This window comes from Osmia bicornis, chromosome 11 (genome assembly GCF_907164935.1).
Source record: "Osmia bicornis bicornis chromosome 11, iOsmBic2.1, whole genome shotgun sequence".
NCBI classification, from domain to species: Eukaryota; Metazoa; Arthropoda; class Insecta; order Hymenoptera; family Megachilidae; genus Osmia; species Osmia bicornis.
In genome coordinates, this window is record NC_060226.1 from 5,956,167 (window position 1) to 5,972,867 (window position 16,701).

General features: G+C 38.8%; 5 protein-coding genes across 10 annotated transcripts in view; 2 read left to right on the forward strand and 3 right to left on the reverse strand.

Annotated features, from left to right (window-relative positions):
- The window catches only part of LOC114875953 (RNA pseudouridylate synthase domain-containing protein 2-like), an 87,222-nt gene extending 85,327 nt beyond the window's left edge, over nt 1–1,895 (reverse strand). The window contains exons 1-2 of one of the 2 annotated variants that reach the window (XM_029186855.2): nt 1,824–1,895; nt 308–502 (exon numbers count right to left, since the gene is read on the reverse strand). In XM_029186855.2, the coding sequence (XP_029042688.1) occupies nt 308–445 (138 nt within the window). In that variant the 5' untranslated portion in view covers nt 446–502; nt 1,824–1,895. Of the gene's footprint in view, nt 1–307; nt 503–1,225; nt 1,616–1,823 lie in introns of those variants that run through there. The other variant, XM_029186852.2, reaches the window with a different exon arrangement.
- Nucleotides 1,719–4,133, reverse strand: LOC114875954 (protein nessun dorma). Of its 3 annotated transcripts, none has more exons than XM_046287929.1 (5): nt 3,756–4,133; nt 2,768–3,711; nt 2,499–2,703; nt 2,156–2,419; nt 1,719–2,085 (listed from the first exon to the last, which is right to left on the reverse strand). In XM_046287929.1, exons 2-5 carry the CDS (start codon nt 3,676–3,678, stop codon nt 1,825–1,827), a joined length of 1,641 nt encoding a protein of 546 aa, XP_046143885.1. In that variant the 5' UTR covers nt 3,679–3,711; nt 3,756–4,133; the 3' UTR covers nt 1,719–1,824. The 3 variants fall into 3 exon arrangements, with proteins under 3 accessions (XP_046143885.1, XP_029042691.2, XP_029042690.2); XM_029186858.2 differs by having other exon boundaries at nt 2,768–3,691; nt 3,945–4,132; XM_029186857.2 differs by having other exon boundaries at nt 2,768–3,691; nt 3,756–4,132.
- A 49-nt stretch (nt 4,134–4,182) lies between these two features.
- On the forward strand, nt 4,183–5,736 carry LOC114875962 (ADP-ribosylation factor-like protein 2-binding protein). 3 transcript variants are annotated; one of them, XM_029186873.2, is made up of 7 exons: nt 4,183–4,436; nt 4,557–4,817; nt 4,926–5,030; nt 5,092–5,195; nt 5,255–5,340; nt 5,421–5,511; nt 5,580–5,736. In XM_029186873.2, the coding sequence occupies exons 2-7, from the start codon at nt 4,712–4,714 to the stop codon at nt 5,667–5,669; spliced, it is 582 nt and encodes a 193-aa protein (XP_029042706.2). In that variant the 5' UTR covers nt 4,183–4,436; nt 4,557–4,711; the 3' UTR covers nt 5,670–5,736. The 3 variants fall into 3 exon arrangements, with proteins under 3 accessions (XP_029042706.2, XP_029042705.2, XP_029042707.2); XM_029186872.2 differs by having other exon boundaries at nt 4,191–4,436; nt 5,089–5,195; XM_029186874.2 differs by having other exon boundaries at nt 4,197–4,436; nt 4,557–4,799; nt 5,089–5,195.
- A 102-nt stretch (nt 5,737–5,838) lies between these two features.
- Nucleotides 5,839–9,148, reverse strand: LOC114875948 (nuclear pore complex protein Nup93-like). The gene is made up of 7 exons (XM_029186844.2): nt 8,731–9,148; nt 8,355–8,535; nt 7,316–8,279; nt 6,910–7,234; nt 6,509–6,841; nt 6,336–6,444; nt 5,839–6,265 (listed from the first exon to the last, which is right to left on the reverse strand). Exons 1-7 carry the CDS (start codon nt 8,955–8,957, stop codon nt 5,954–5,956), a joined length of 2,451 nt encoding a protein of 816 aa, XP_029042677.1. The 5' UTR covers nt 8,958–9,148; the 3' UTR covers nt 5,839–5,953.
- Nucleotides 9,149–9,292: 144 nt separating this feature from the next.
- Nucleotides 9,293–11,954, forward strand: LOC114875959 (FAD synthase-like). The gene is made up of 10 exons (XM_029186865.2): nt 9,293–9,621; nt 9,716–9,810; nt 9,900–10,023; nt 10,084–10,196; nt 10,258–10,401; nt 10,466–10,605; nt 10,668–10,871; nt 10,973–11,152; nt 11,253–11,534; nt 11,756–11,954. The coding sequence occupies exons 1-10, from the start codon at nt 9,501–9,503 to the stop codon at nt 11,757–11,759; spliced, it is 1,407 nt and encodes a 468-aa protein (XP_029042698.1). The 5' UTR covers nt 9,293–9,500; the 3' UTR covers nt 11,760–11,954.
- Nucleotides 11,955–16,701: the final 4,747 nt, after the last annotated feature.

Genomic DNA, 16,701 nt, shown 5'->3' on the forward strand with positions numbered 1-16,701 from the left:
TTTTTCGATACGGTGCGCCAGCTTATTGTGACTCGTGTATTACTAAGAAGTTGTCGCGTAAATTTTTTACGACCTACGCTTTTACGAGTCTACAGATGTACCGTGAAATAAATACCTACGTGATCCAGAAGTTATCGATCGTATTCTTTATCGAGACTTTATCATTTCATGACATTTCCCGCGAAAAATTTAAATATCCCGCGCGCTTGGTCACATGACCGGTCACGTGGTAATATTCAACAATTCATCTGATACGCGCATGCAATAACAAACACAAAATAATTTGTAAATAATAAATTTCACTCACCTCCCCGTCTGATGATGGTTCCTCGTAGTCTGAATACGACTCCTTAAACACGAAGATGCAATCTGACGGCTCCAATTTACGCTCATTGCCAAATTGTGTTTGTTGGTCGGTCTGTCTTATAGAAATCGTCTCCACCATGATGAAAGTTTGTCGGATCAAACGATGATTGGGAATGACAATTTTAACCAGAACATTCTGTAACAATATAATAAGATACAGTCTTTATTGATGTATTATATTTCAAATATAACTAATTCTATTCATCTTAACCATTATGTTTCCTTAAAATAACTTTATCTAAAAGGTGAATGATCCTACTGCGGCAAGGGAACTGATAAACTGTATTACTCGCGAGATATTCTCATTCATCATCGAAAGTATGAGTCTTTAAATCACGCTATTTCATTCATCCGCGCACACGTGATGCGACCACATGGCCAGATACTTATGACTTCATTTATAGATATGAACAGCAACGTTCTTAAACGAATACGACTATGAGTATAGTATGGATCAAATTATCATTTACGTCACTCTAATGTACCGTGCACGTGCGGTACATATTATCTCTGGCTATTTAGGTACATATATATAGAAAACGTACACGCGTTTCGTATACAGGCGTTGTTACGTATATGTACATTAACTTTGCGTCGCCAACGCATTTGTTGGTTAGATTGTCCGGCATGCGTTTCGAAATACTTCTAAACGTAACACTTTCCACCGAGCACCATTATAATTGAAGTTATAAATCGAAATATATGATCAAATTTAATAGAATACCATATAATAACATTATCAATAAGAAGATTCAAACAATGGTGTCTGTAGGATGTGTTAGGTTAAGGCACATGTTCAAAATATTTACAAAAAAGTATTTCAAACTGATAAATGAAAGTAATACAGTAGAAAACTTACTGTAATGCCCGTCCAAAATTGTATTGATCGTTGAATAAAACACCGTAATCGCATTCAAAATATGTTTATAACAAAATCAAACAAAATACGCACAGAATATATTTGTTCAACGAGAGACCATACCTCTAGTACAGCGGATTTCCGTTCGTTCTGCGCTTCTCAATTCTGATTGGCTCAAGCATGCTTCATCTGCGCAAGCGCGTCATGATACTGCGCAGCATACCTAGTGATCTTGTATTCAGTAACTCTTCGAGGAAATCACTTGCTTTTTCTACTTATATATTTTTGTCCACCGTGTATATCACCACAAAGTTAAAAGTAAGTGTAGAGTACCTTCCTGAGGTGCGCAAAACGGGTATGGTCTCTCATTGAACGAATAATAAAATATGTATTTGATTGTAAATTCTGAATAGTACTGCGATCTGTCAATAACATACATAACTAATGTTATAAAAGTTCCCGCTCATTTTCTAGCAAATTATCAATGTTCGAATAAAAAAATACAAAATTCTTATATTTCTATGGAAGCACCATAAATTACATGCACTTTTATAACAAAAGTAAAAGATTCATAACATCTGCAATTTAAATTAATTACTTTAAGACTCCATTTTCTCAGGTTCGTCTTGTTTTGTTGTCAAAGCAAATACTTTGCCAGGTTTTAGCGTGACGTCTCCTTTGCCATTTCCTTCGAATTTACAGTCGTGTAAGGCAACTTCGGATATATTATCCAGCAATTCCAAGCTGCCACATTTGCTTTCCAAGTTACTTAAATATTTTCGGGTTTCAAAACGAATAGCATACTCTTTAAAATATCCCAATAAACACTTCGTTGCTACTAATTTTGCATTGTCATAAAGCTGAAAAATGACATGAACATGTTATATAAACACATATTGTTTTATAATTGTATAATTATAAAGTAAATACCTGTATACCCTCTGCGCAATTTTTAAAATTGCAGTTACTCATAAGCACTTCCCCATTGCTATAAATAACTAAACCTGTCCCAAGACCATCAAATAACGAGTTTTCTATTATCAGTTTAGCATTAGGTAAAACCACAACTCCTAACTTCACCACACTCTGATTTAAAGCACATATTTTACAATTAACAATCTTTGTAGTTCCAGCTCTAACTATCACAGCTGCTCTAAGGTCATCTACATCTACTGTAATATTTTCTAACAAAACCTAAAAATACGTATTTCACGTGACACTTAAAATACTGTAAATAAATATTCGGAAAAGTTGATTAAGTGCAATATCTTACTTCACTTCCAGAAAAATCAAGTACTGATGGTACAATTTCAGTATCTTTCACAGAAAGAATAGTCTGTTCTAAGTTATGAATTCCTTTAATGGTACCACCTTCCTCTAAATTACCAGCACCTTTTATTTGATGACTTCCATCTCCAAGTACAATGATATCTCCTGCTTCACATGTATGTAAAGTCTCTTGCAATGACCCAGAGATTCTAAACAGAAAAGATTACATATTAAAAAATTACTGATATTTATAATATTTATTTACTTACTTACTTGAAAAACAGTTTTGAAGATAAAGAAGCTTGAACCTTATCTATAGCTTCCTTCATTTCTTCCAGAGTACCTCCAAGCCATACAAAATGTCCTTCCATACACTTTTCTTTACTCTCCTGCTTTTCTATTTTATCAGCAGTTAATGACGAAACTCGATTTTTTACAAGGATTTCCCTCATAGCAGGATTTTCAAGAACTTCCATTTCTCTTTTAATTTGTTGTAACCGAAAATGAAGTTTCATGAGTTGACATGCTGTTCCTCCATCTACTATGTCTATATGAGATCCTTCCTCTTCTTCAGAAATAGTATCCTCTAATCTTGATATTCTCTGTTGAATCTCTCGTCCTTCTCTCACCAAACTTCTGATAACATCACTGGTTTCCTTACTAACAACCCCTCTCTTCATGTCAAAAAATAATCTGATCCTTGTTTCCAAATGTACAGATACCCAATCAGTGTTATCATCGTCATCTATGTCCCATGGCATCCACAAATAATTATAAAAAAATCTTAATTGATCAATACAACTTGCAGTGCCCACCATATCTAGAGCAGTATTTTCTTGATTATGAGTTGGATAAAGTTCTACAAGTGGTACATCATATTTTTCAGGTAAATGAATCTCATCCTGAACAGCAGTGATTTTCACCAGTGCATTTAGAGCATTGAAATCGACTTGCTCAACTACTACAACTACTATGGTAGGGTAATGAATTTGAAAATCTTCACAGACTAAGCGTGGTATCTTCCACAATGCTTGCCAACCAACTGGTTCTATTACAAGTTCTATGTGATAGGACCATTCTGCCTGAATTTGTGACGCAGGTACTATTTTACCTCTACTAGACAAGATTTCAGTTAATTCAACCAGCCTTTCTTGGAGACTCTTGTCAAAAGTGTATACCTCCATTGGTGTGGATAACCTGGAAAGTAAATAAGCTCTCTAAAATAAATTCCATTAGATATTACAACTTTCTACAGGCTTACCTATCAATAGCAAATCTCTTTTACAAATTTATAGCAAAAACTGGCTCACAGAATAACTTATATACACAGAAATTTTGAATGAAAACTTTTAACAAATTTGTAAATGAGCAATATTTTAAGTTTAACGATTTAATACTAAAAACTGGCAGCTACACAGAGCAATGGAACAAAACAACAGAAGACAATTACCCGCCTTTTTGTCGAATCCGATATGAGTATTAATCGATACTAGCACTATAAGTTCAAATACGTTTAATATGTAAAGTAAAACAATATTACAAGCCAATATTAATTTGAATAATCACAAATACAGTTTTAATTAATTTTATACGGTATGTCAGGTAAAACTGCCAAAAGAAATTCGAAACACACTGTCAATGAACGTGATTGGTCGATCAATTTCAATTCGATTCTCGTTTGAGAACACATCTTTCTGCGTTCCTGCTGAACAGATTGCAAAGAAATTTGAGGGACGTGTTCAGGAAGCCCTAAAGAATGGCACTCTGGTCCTTATTTTACCCAAATCGTCAAAAAGTTATGAAATATTGAAATTGGTGTCTATCCACGGTCAAGAAAATGGCGGATCGGACTGAAAACATTTTTGCGAATCGTTTGTCCAAATAGAGACTAGAGCGCCATTCTTTGGGTTAGATAGAGCAAAACGAGCACTTAGGGGATGATGTAAGTACAAGTTTTCATTTAGAAAAATAGTGAGAACTATGATTTTGTTGATTTTTCACTCGCGAAAGACGTCAAAAAGGTAAAACAGACCACAAATTTAGTTCCTCGTTTTTTCTGTAGGACGCAGTTCATTCGTTTAGTACGCTCGACAGCTCATCATTCGCAGTACGTGTATGTGATTAAATGATTAAGGGCACAGACTCCTTGTGCCATTTACTGCTAGATGGCTGAACATTTCAATATCCTATAACCACCCCTATTTCACACCCCATTGAATGGGCTGTTTTACCGATGCGGAATTCGTTGTTCGGCCTCGACGCTTGCATCGCCTTAATTTATTTACTATGTCTGGAGAAATGACGGGTTTGTTTATGACAAATAGTTAGTTACACGTTTCTTTTTCAAATGCAGCAACTCGTTCATGTATTTATGTTAATAATTATTACTTAATAATAAATTATTAACAAATGTATTCACATTGTTTAACAGATACAGATATTTTAGTAAGTGATGAAAATGCAGAGCAAAATTCTAAAAACGCAGATGACAATTTTTTCGATGAAATTATTGGACACATAGAAGATATTTTATTAGGTATACATTAAAAATAACATTCGAAACTTGTATTATTTAAAAAAGTCTGTGTTTTCAGAAGATGAATTTCACGCTATTCAAAATAAGTTTTTGGATAGATATTGGGACGTTTTTGAACCTATAGAAGAAAATAAACTAATTTATACTGATATATTTAATGAATATGTAAGTAGTATAGTAATTTGAAGTTTCATGTGTTGAATGTTAATTCCTACTTATTTTAGAATAATGCTGTGGAAAGTTATATAGTGAATTATTTACAAAAGGTTATACCACATTTTAATATAAACACATTATTACAATATTTAAAGTAAGCATTATAATTTATATAGAAATTATACTCATTGTTTTATTCTTCTTTTAAATGATTATTAAATGATTCAATACCAGGCAACAAAAATTGGATGGTGAAGTATTTGAAGTACTGTCAACATTCACAGACTTTGTAGCCTTTAAAGAAATGTTTCTTGATTATAGAGCTGTAAGCATTATTGATTTGGGGCCATACAATGAAAGTACATATGTATAATAATATAATTTTACTTTTAGGTAAAGGAAGGTAAAGTTCAGGATCTAAGCTCTGGAATATCTGTTACATCTCTGAAAACATATAAAGTGAATGATCATTCTTTGAAATAAGAAACTTTACAAATCAAGAAAATATGTTTTCTAATACATGAATAATAAATTAATATATGTGTAATGATCCTATCATGTTCAACCATGATTCCTAAAACAAAGTACATTTATTCTGCTTACAATCCTTTTCATTGCTTAACTTACAGTAGTATAAAAAATATATACACGGCATTGATAATGCTTTAAGAATTGGGAAAATATAACACTGATTTTGTTTTTTCTGCTTCACGGAATTCAATACGAATGTAATCAGAATAAAATGAGGAATACTACGTATCTGCTGTTCAGCACATTAGGATCTCCATCTGTACAAGTTTACTGTTTGTCTCATTCGGCATGCGATACGGAAGCGTGCCTGCGAAACTAGTTAATGCTCTCGCTTGTTCCCTAAGGTCAAGAAGCTGTTGCCTTCTCGCTTCTTCGTCACCTGGTTCCACTGATCGTAACTTTTGGTACTGACGATAAAGTATCGTCATTGTTGCTAAAAGAACATCCGCTAACGTGCCAGCTACTTCAGGCGATACATGTCGTAAAGCGTTAACACGTTCATCAACTTCTTTCACGTGTAACGGTAACAATTTTATTTCCGCGATAGTCTGAAAATAAATCGGTATTATATAGATACAAGAAAAGTTTCAACGCAAATAGAACAATTCTGTTTCTTACCCTAAGAGCACTCTGATATTGCTCATTATGAAACTGGTCGAAGAATACCATTAGAGGCACCAAAGTATCGAAGGCGGATACTGGTGCTTGTTTCTCGATATTTTTATACCTGAAAATAAATATTTTTACACGGGTAACACTTACTGATAATAGCAGCAATTCTTTAATATTACCTGTTACTTATGTCGGTAGCAGTTACTTGTAAACGATCTCTTAAAGTCCCTGGTGAAGCTTTTTGACTAACAACTTGAGCCAAAAGCGTGCACATTAAACTAAGAACTTTCTCGTGATTGCCAGCGAGATCATACATTGTTACCGCGTCTTCTAATAGGCCTTTCCTATACAATGTATCAGCACTTATATTAAGAACATCCTGTGTATCAATTTGGAATTGATGTAGTATTCTAGAATTCACTAATTGAATTCTATTTGCTGGCGAAGTATCAACAACCATTTCTGCGGCTGATGCAGCAAACATGTTACGATCATACGGATCCTTCATGTATCTAAAAACGTAAAATGATGCATTCCAATTCAAAAGATATAAAATTGGGTTTGTTTCCATTATACAAACCTCAGTAAGAATAGATAATGTAAGCATTCTTTTGGATCTGTAGAATCGAATCTCTTCACATACAACAATATCAACCTAGCAAAATTCAATCTTTTTGCAGGTGGTTTGTCAGCAGGATCTACACTTATTAAAGGTGCTAAAGCACTCTGACTGACTCCTAATAAGTTGTGTTCATGCATAGCAGCTGCTAGATGCACTGCATGTGGCAGATGCCTTGCACCTGCACCTCTGGCCAAAAATTCAATTGCAGCTTCAAACTGACCGGTTAAAAATAACATGGAGAAGTATACAAATGGTTGTTCATGAGCATGGTAATACGATTCTCCTGCAATATTTGAATAATCAATAAATTTTATTAAAATTGTTTATCACGAAAACACATGATATGTAAGGTAGATATTTATACCGTATATTTCTGAAATTGTAGTTTGCAGATAATCCAAAGTCAACTTGTTCTCTGCATCTGGTTGATCTCTAACTTGACACAATTTTAACCACAAATAATCATCAGCTGTGCAAATTACATCAGAATGCAAGTCATCAGGTTCACAAGGAACCAGTGCACAATAGGCTACTCTCTTATATGGATCAGTAACTGATCTAACATGTTTTCTATAATGAAGTTTCAAATTTGATTCTGCATAACTGCTAGGATGCCTTTGGGGATCATTGCATGCTTCTTCTAAAGCAATTTTAAACTCTGAAAATTCTGTGTTGCACTGATTAAGGCATTGAAGGGCTGCTTTATAATCTCCAACTCTCATACAATAATAGACTAAAGGCCATAATGGTTTACCCTCTACCATAACATCTTCTAGATCTCTCAGATTTTGTACTTTAACGCTTACAAAGCTTTTAACTAATGGTACAGTGCCTGGAATACCACCCCTCTTGGCTTGTGCTAAATTTTCACTAATAACAGATGTCATAAACTCTCTATATCTATTTTCCAAATATTTTCTGGCTTGTAAAACGATCTTTTTCTCAACAATAGGAGTACTTCTGGATTTGATTTGATCCTCTCTAGGAATTGGTGGAATATCCACCATGTATTTAACCATATGCCACATATCAAGAACCTTTTTGTCTTCAAATGACTCTGCAGCCTTACAAAATGCATCAAACAAATTTGGTCTAGTTATTCCTCTGAGCACATGATCATTATAGTTTTGTAATTCTTTAACATAAGCTGTTTCTACACTTGATAAACCACTAATCATGGATCCAGCTAATTTAGTACGCTGTGGGATACCACGTAAATCTACTAGCTCTCCGGATGGAGCAGTCATAGCATTTATTATCTCAAAACGCATTTGCTTCCATTCACCCAACATATGTTCCATTTGTTGAACCCTAGTGAGTTCGAAAGTCTGAAACATTAAATCATGAACTTAATATACAATACCTTATAATATTTATTATACTAGAAACATAATATGTCTTACATCCTTGTGAACTTGTTCAATAATAGACAAAATAGCATTTTCTTTTTCATTTCTCAGATAGCTAACTATATCTGTATCTGCAATAGGATCTAAAGGTTCAAATGTGCGTCTTGCACTAAGTGAACTTAATTTTTGTGATATCTGGGGTAAATCAACACCACGGGAACCAAGCAACAGATGCCTGAAATGACAATAATACTATATTATTGTAAACAATTTAATCAACCAAAAGAAATTTTGGCGCCAGAAATTTGTGTAACACACAGGTCAGGTGATAGTTTACTTAAAACATACGTCTATACAACTTAATAAATTTCATGTAAGCAATATAAATTTTAGAAATCTTTCTCCAAGTTTTAGATGAAAATTTCCTTACGCTTGAACTTGACTATCCTGAGTACCGGTCTGGGTGACACGAGACCAGAGTTCATTAGAAGCGTCTAATATCTGACGAAGGTTTCTTTCAACTTGAGGAAGTTCTTCACTACCCTCTACAGCAGCAGACAATTGTTCTGCTGACCGCAATAATTCGCTAAAGCCGGAATCTCCTGTCACTCGCGAATGATCTGTATTCGACATATCGGTGGAACCAAGATCGTTCATATTTAAAACACAACGTGACACAACGTGTTCACGGGCCTTGTAAATTGTAAGCAACGACTACAGATTCAAAAAGACTGAATATGCTTTTGTTGGGTTATGATTTTGGGGATCCTAGGTACCCCTTGGTGAATGTTGTATGTACATACAACTAAAATGATAGAAGCATTTAAGTCAATTAAATAAATAATTGAGAGAAGAATTTACGGGTATTAAATAAATAACTCAGAAATGAAATTGGGTAAAATTAATAATAACTCAGTTGTTTTTTTATAAATGATTTATTTACCAAGGTGCATGAAGTGAATACAAGTTTGTCAAACAATTATAATAATAATTGTTCAGTTTTGTGCTATTTTTAACTGATTTCTGAAAAAAAAAAATTGGGGCTGGTAATAGCGGCTGTGCTCTTTGCATGCAGACCTAACCTCATCTGGGGTATCTGGGATCCCTACATCGTACCCCTTTGAAAACAGTCTTGTATCTGTAGTCACTGCTTGTATATATACATTTTGTTAGCAATTAGCAATAAGGTTAAAAAAAGTTATGATAAGTTTACATCGAAGTGTGACGAGAATTTCATCCAAATGTTATGGACGAACAATGAAAAATAGAACGTTGATTCGTTTGACAAGCGGTCGAGGACATCCGACCGCGGGAATTATCGGTAATGTTGACATATGTCTTTACAAATGTCATGCATTTGTTTCTTGGTCTCACTTCATTTTCTCATCTAACCTTAAACTTTTGGTTACGTTTAGTTATCGGAAATGAAATTTTAAAGGGCCAAGTGAGGGACACCAATTCTTTCTATGCGTCCAAGTTACTGTACGAACATGGCATCAAAGTTCAAAAGGTGATCACGTGCTTACTTGATTTACTATGCGATCCTGTTTTGATACTCTTTGTTGTCAGTTCTTATTTGTATCGAGTATTTCTGCATAGATTTCCGTTGTACCAGATCGCGTCGAAGATATCGTGGTGGAAATCAAGAATTTTTCAGAAAAATTTAATTACATTTTTACATCCGGCGGTATAGGACCAACTCATGACGATGTTACTTACGAAGGTAATTATAACGAAAAATACGCAAAAGTATATAAATTCGTTCAACATTAATGTTTTACAGCTGTTGCATTAGCCTTTAACGATACTTTGCACTATCATCCAGCATTAGTGAATATCGTAAAGACTTATTTAAATTCTGGAAATTTCCCTTCGCCTGGTTATAAAATGGCATATGTAAGTGATAGCTTACTGGTAATATTACAATTACTAAAAATAATTTACCTACTGTCCATAGGTACCGACTAGATCTGTGCTGAAGTTTGGAACAAATGAAGTTACAGGAAAATCTCTTCGTTATCCGTGTGTAATCATGGAGAAAGTTCATATCTTTCCTGGATCACCAGTGTTCTTTCAACTATCTTTTCAAGCTTTATGCAAGGTACATTTTGCAACACAACTCTTATGCTTAGCAGTCTCTGAGGGAAATAATATCGTTTTTATAGGACTTATTCGTCGATTGTAATAGTTTTGCTACAACTGAAATTTACATAAACGCAAAGGAGGAATCATTCGCAGATATTTTAACCGCAGTTGTACGAAAATGTCCGAACGTCTTGTTTGGCTCGTATCCAGAATTTAATAGGTACTAAAAACGACCAAAATGAAATAAAACGAAACGAAAGAAAATTTCAACTTGATCCTCAGGCATTACAAAGTGCGCGTGACGATGGAAAGCGAGAGCGAGGAAGATGTCGAAACAGCGAAGAAAATGTTTTGCGATCTGGTTCCGGCGAACGTATTGGTGCATTACGATTGTGAACCTCACGTTGATTGCCTGGCAAAGTACGAGAACCTACTCGGAGGGCCCCATCGTCGATCAATTTATGAGAGTTCCTTAAAGAAATTCGTGTAATGCCTCCTCAAGTGGGAAAATGTATCGATTACAAGTATGATTATTTTAGGTAAGCCGACGAATTTTTGACTCTTCTTTTCTTCTTCTTTCGTTGCAGAGATTATTATCAGAAACCCGACGAGGTGTGGATATATTTGGACGGGAGCGAAGAATCGATCATTATGGTACATCTTGCTCGTGTCGCCGATAGTAAATTAGGAGGCTCGAAGAGAAGATTCCGTGCAATTTGCTCGAAATCGGATAAAATGAATAAATTTTTCCACGATCTCAGTGAAAGGTAAGAGTGCAATGTTATATCGAAGCGGCGTATGTATGTCGGCAGATCTAAGTACCAAGGATGACGTGTTCGTTTGAAAACAATTCGGTGAATGTACCAGGTACAACGTTGAATTGTGTAATCTACAATGCGATGAAATCGATGCTCCCGAGGTAGTAAAAAATTGGATCGTGTCGAGATCGGAATTGCGAATATTGCTGCTCGGAAAACGTTTGAATGGCAATGAAAGAGAAATTTACGATAATCTTGCACGGTTGAACGAGAATATTTCCGTCCCTGTGCAAATACATTTTCCTCTTATCGATTGGACGAACGAAGATGTTGCGAGTTTCTTCGGTTCTCTCTCTTTACCTCATTACACGATAGAAACTCAATCAAACCGGTAAGGAAGAAAAATTTCGTCTCTTTATCCTAGTCCCACCAGGTTGGCTCGCTCGCTCCCACTCTTCTGGCTATTCCTCCCTCTCAGCCTATCGCATCTTCTCTCACCCTATTTTACCCTCTCCATCGTTCTTTTATGCATATATATATATATACATATGTGTGTGTGTATGTGTGTGTGTTTCGTTCTTTTCTATACACAAGTGTAATCTACTTTTGTAGGTAAAAGATGAAAATCAAAGCGAGGTAATAACACGGAAAGCGTGTTGCTACGTTGGTGAAATTGAAATCGAGACGAGATCTTAATTCGAAGCGGATTTTCTAACGATATATTAGTAAATGGTTAAGGTGGGGGCCTTTTCCCAACAGCGAGAAGTATAAAAAAAAAAAATGAATAAAAGAATATTATTGAAAATTGAAATCGTTTTAAAAGTCTTTGTTTTAGTTGGATATTTTCTTATCATTCGTGCTCGTTAACAGGCACGAGTTGATGGTATTAATCTATTCGTGTGTCTTCAAGAATTGTTGTTTAAAAATTATTAATGGTGTGGGTGGGGTCAGATTTGTCAGAGTCGGTCAGCCGGGGTGGAAAGGAATAAGGAGGGGTCGACCGTAAGGAAGGAAGTAAAATCGTGGAGAAGAAGCATTGTCAGTCCTTTCCATCCTTTTGAAATTTCATTTCGAGTTAAAGTATTTCTAGCTTTTTTTCTTTTGAAAGTTTGAAATGAGAGTGGGTGGTAGTTGGCTGGGGATGGGTGGTTAGCAGGGCGGTAGGTTGGCGAAGTAGATGTATGTATATACATATACATATATACATAAAGAGAGAGAAGGAGAGCGCGTAGTAAGAAGGGGAAGGAGTGGGTACTAGTAAAGCAACGCCCATGGTTCCGCGTTTCACGGGCCGCATTCCGCGGATCGCTCACCACTTTGCTAGCTGTATGGAAAATTGTAAAAGCCAAGGATATTTCTTGTACCTACGTTTTATTATCTTGAATCTATTCAGACATCGAACATGTTGCATTATTAATACTTTCATTGTTCCAGTTTAGCTGTTTCTTTTTTTTTAAACGAACGCATAGGGATCGAGAAAGAAATCTGTTGCGAGTAGAGATTTAGAACTATATAAAGAAGATAAGAGGATTTGACACTAGTGAATACGAAGGGGTAAGAAAGGGTAGAGAGGTGCGAAAGATCGCGTCGAGAAGGAGGCGAATGACAGGTTGGTTGTCGCGTAATCGTAGATAAAGTTGGCGAAGATGAGGAGGACGGTGGCGGTGGCTGCGGTGGCGAGGATGGCGGCTGCCTAGACCGACGGAGCGTGGTCGATGGCAGTGGTCGCGTGCTGGTCGCGTGCCGGAGGCGGAGCTAAGCTTCGACTCTCTCGTGTGCCACCTCCACCCTAAAGTTCGTGGTCCCTGTTGCACCCTCCAACACCCTCCCGGAACGGCACGGAGCTCTTCTATCCGACACGACGCCCCTCGGTACTCTTTGCTTCCTCGCGTCTCCCCTTCTCTCCTCCTGCTTCCCGAATCTACAGCCGCTTCCTCGTTGGTTATTGATTCCCTCGGGTAGCTAGTCCCGAAAAGGGTGCTAAAATAGGATGAGGACGATCGAAGGAACGAAAGCGAGAAGATGTGTTAGAGGGAGAGAGAACGGCTTTGGCCGAAGGGAACGGTGAATTATTCGAAGATACACAGGGACACTTTGAAACGAGAACGCACCGTCATTTGTTTCCTACTTGTATGCGATCGTACCATTTCAATGATTCCTTTCTGCGTTAGGACAATCGGTTACTTCATAGTTTATAGGGGGTATGTATAGGGCAATAACGACACGTACACCGTTTATACTGTTCTTAAAAATAATTGAAAAATTCACGACTTATTTACCGATCATGTCGACGATTTCTTGGCTTCTGCACGATGCAATTAATGCAATTTTCACGAACGCGTGCAACAATGTAATCTCGTAAGATTACGATCGCGAAAGATAAATGGTAAAGGTAAAGAACAGAAGGCGCGGTAATTGTAGATGCAAAGAAGAAATTCTGCACTCTCGATGGAAAGGGTGACGTGTGACGGTTCATTATTGTTTCCATTCCGCGTGCAAAAATAACGTGGATAGGATTATCGAGTGAGCGTAAGATGCAATTAACGAAGCTTCCGAAGACATCGACTTATTAAATTTCCTTGATTTACCCGCGACATTATCCGTCCTTCAAAGTTCTTGTTTGCGCAAACTTGTCGTATCGAGAGCAACCCTCTCGAATCTCGAAATTGCAAACTCCACCGCCCGCCCACCATTCGCCCCCTTTCGATCATCCCTCTTCCTCGCGCTTCTATCATCCCCTTCGTCTTTTCCTTTGCTATCTTCGCTTTGTCGTATCGATGTAACGATCAATTTCTTTTTCCTCCCTTAAAATCGCAGGTACGGTTTAACCGGCCGTTCGCGGCGGTCCCTATGTCCGTCCGCGTTCATCCAATTCGTTTCATCGATTTTATTGCTCCATCGTTTTCCTTCCGGTTCGCGTACTTTTTATCTCGCGTCTCGTTCGTTGCCGTTCGGAGACGTAGTTCCGCGCGATTCAACGGCATAACCTATTTTACTTTCGAAAACTCGACGGATCAATACTAACGGGTATGCGACGAAGACGAGCGAGCAGACGGAGAGAATTGCGCAAAAGGAACAACGAACGCGAACGACAGGCTCGTTGGCGCGTGTAATTCTCTGTCTGGTCAGCTTAGGATCGATGAGAAATCAATCGGTCGTGCGGGTGTGCGTAAAGAGGAACGCGTGTATGCATTCTTCTCGTTGAATATCAGGAGGATCGCGTGGTCGGTCCGATCGAGCGGAATCGATAAGAGATCGAGTAGCCTGGCTTGCTGCAGGAGGGACGTATAGTGGCGGATGGTAGCGCGGACCATGGAGAGAACCGGTCAAGTACCGCGTTGGTACCGTACACGACATATAAATACCGGCGATCGAATCTTTGAAAAGAGTTTCAGGTTGCGGCACGAGACCGTCAGCTGGTCAGCAGAGCCCGCTCACCTGTTTTTTTCCCCCCTTTGTTCTCGCAGGATTTCTCTTCTCGCGTTTTCAACCGTTCCTCCTTCGACGTTCGTCGGCTCCTCGAGATACGTATCGAGCTAAACGGACGTTCTGTTCAATTTACGCGCCTCTGTACGTACAAAAATAATCCCGATACGTTACGAGATCGAAGGAAAGATTTTCCATTCAGCTTTTCTACAGGATAAAAGGCGAGCGTTTACCGACTCCGCTGTACGAATCGCGAAACCGCGCGTTAATCGCGCCAATCTCTTTACGTTCGACCGGTCGACCGAAAACAAATTCTTTGTAGATTGTGCAGCATCGATATTGCTCAGGGTAACAATGTAAAATCTCTTTTACGAGATTAAACGACGCTCGATTTAATCGTACAGTTCGTTTCATCGAACGCTTGGATGAAGCGCGTCACCGAGTGCCGCGTCCGCGTCGCGACGGGCGTATATCTACCGTCATACTAGTTTGCTTGACCGCGTAATAGTCGAGGAACAGGATCGTCCCCCTTTATCCGCTTGTTTCTCGGAAAATTCGCGTTCGTTTTCGCCCAGCTGCGAGCCTGTCCCTTCCGTTTCGCTTGGGGTAGTTGTTCGATCTTCGATATTGGTACAGTCTCGTTGGTTCGACGATTTTGTTACGCGGTTGCGTAACTGGCCCAATGAACCAGCGTCTCTCTTCGTGTCATTCCGTAGGTCGAACGGCGAGTTTCCCTCGATGACCGGACGGTCGCGTTGAAAAATCCATTTCGTTTTAACTTTCCGTTGAAATTGAATGTTTTGTAGCTGTATGCCGACTCGGCTGAAAGGTAGCTGCCAGAAATAGCGGGTAGACGGGGGTGAGCAAGGGAAACGAAGGAGGGTGAGTTTAGCAGAGGCGAGGGCCGAGGACTCGGCGAGAAGGGGGGAGGGAATATTATGTTGAAGGAAGGGATGGAAATCGGTGGAGGAGAGAGGATGCGCGAGATGTTGGCGAAGGGTAGGTCTGGGTTCGAGGGACAGGGTTCTACGCAGCATGGAATACGAAATACGGCGAACGAAGAGCAATGTGGAAAGGCGAAAGAGAGGAGGAGATGGAGAGGAAGGTGGACGGTCGTATACTTACCAGCCGCTTCCCTAAATCACGTTTATCAGAGACGAATGGGGAACGGGTGCGACGCGTTATAGAATAAGGTGCGGCCGAACGGCGGAAGGAAAGGAACCGGCCGATGGACGACGATGCGAGAGGAACGCGACGAGGGCGTCCAGGAGGGAATAAAAAAAGGGAGAAAGAGATTCGGGTAGGGTCTGGTAAAGAGAGACGGAGAGTGGAATGCAGAGAAGGGCAGGGGGTGCACCGAGCAAGCAAGTTGATAAGTTGTCGAGCAGCGGAGGCGCGAGTCGCGAGGTGCGATACGCGAGGCAAGAGGCAAGAGGCACGAGGACGAGTATGAGAACGGTGAAGAAGGGAAAGAAGGGAGAGGAAGCAGGAGGAACACGCGGATATTGATTCCCGTGGGATATGCGCGCGCCCGACGAGACTCGGAAATCTAAACGTATGTACGATGTGCTTTGGCGGATGTACAGAGAAGAGTATACGCGTCCCGCGGTACGCGGACCCCGTGCCTCGATACACGTCGCGGAAAGGGAACGAAAGGGAACAGCGTACCTCTTCGAGGTTCGAACGACGAATCTTTGGGGAAGGTAAAAGACGCGGACCGCGGGAATCGTTCCGACAGGCAACAGAATCAATCAAATCTCTGGCTAGACCACAACCATCACGCGTACGAATTCTAATTAAAGAAAACAGTAGTCTGTATGATCAATTTGCAACACTTACGATTCGATTCACTTCTTCGATAAGGAAAACAGAGAGAGAGGGAAGAGATTAATAATCTCTTTAATTAGAAGGATATTCCGGAAGGTCCGAAATATAAGCTCTTGATAACACGCAAAGCAGTTCTAATTTTTCTTTTGACGATCGATCACGCGTGTCGTGCATACAGATACACAAAGCGCACGTAAGCTGGTTGGGTTCGGATGTCTGCGCGACGCGACGTCGAGCGTCCCGTCGCGATAAAGGTTGAACGGGGTGGCATTGCTGCGGGACCGATGTGCCAACGACTAGATTCC

Coding starts and splice junctions, on each gene's coding strand:
- LOC114875948 (XM_029186844.2), bottom strand. CDS start 8,957: ATGAACGATCTTGGTTCCACCGATATGTCGAATACAGATCATTCGCGA. Junction 7,235..7,315: donor TACAATTTCAGAAATATACG/GTATAAATATCT, acceptor CAAATATTGCAG/GAGAATCGTATTACCATGCT. Junction 6,266..6,335: donor AATATCAGAGTGCTCTTAGG/GTAAGAAACAGA, acceptor ATTTATTTTCAG/ACTATCGCGGAAATAAAATT.
- LOC114875954 (XM_046287929.1), bottom strand. CDS start 3,678: ATGGAGGTATACACTTTTGACAAGAGTCTCCAAGAAAGGCTGGTTGAA. Junction 2,704..2,767: donor TCTTCAAAACTGTTTTTCAA/GTAAGTAAGTAA, acceptor TTTTCTGTTTAG/AATCTCTGGGTCATTGCAAG. Junction 2,086..2,155: donor ATTGCGCAGAGGGTATACAG/GTATTTACTTTA, acceptor GTCATTTTTCAG/CTTTATGACAATGCAAAATT.
- LOC114875959 (XM_029186865.2), top strand. CDS start 9,501: ATGATAAGTTTACATCGAAGTGTGACGAGAATTTCATCCAAATGTTAT. Junction 10,402..10,465: donor CTTTTCAAGCTTTATGCAAG/GTACATTTTGCA, acceptor TCGTTTTTATAG/GACTTATTCGTCGATTGTAA. Junction 11,153..11,252: donor TTCCACGATCTCAGTGAAAG/GTAAGAGTGCAA, acceptor TGAATGTACCAG/GTACAACGTTGAATTGTGTA.
- LOC114875962 (XM_029186872.2), top strand. CDS start 4,712: ATGGGCTGTTTTACCGATGCGGAATTCGTTGTTCGGCCTCGACGCTTG. Junction 4,818..4,925: donor GGGTTTGTTTATGACAAATA/GTTAGTTACACG, acceptor ATTGTTTAACAG/ATACAGATATTTTAGTAAGT. Junction 5,196..5,254: donor CTGATATATTTAATGAATAT/GTAAGTAGTATA, acceptor TACTTATTTTAG/AATAATGCTGTGGAAAGTTA.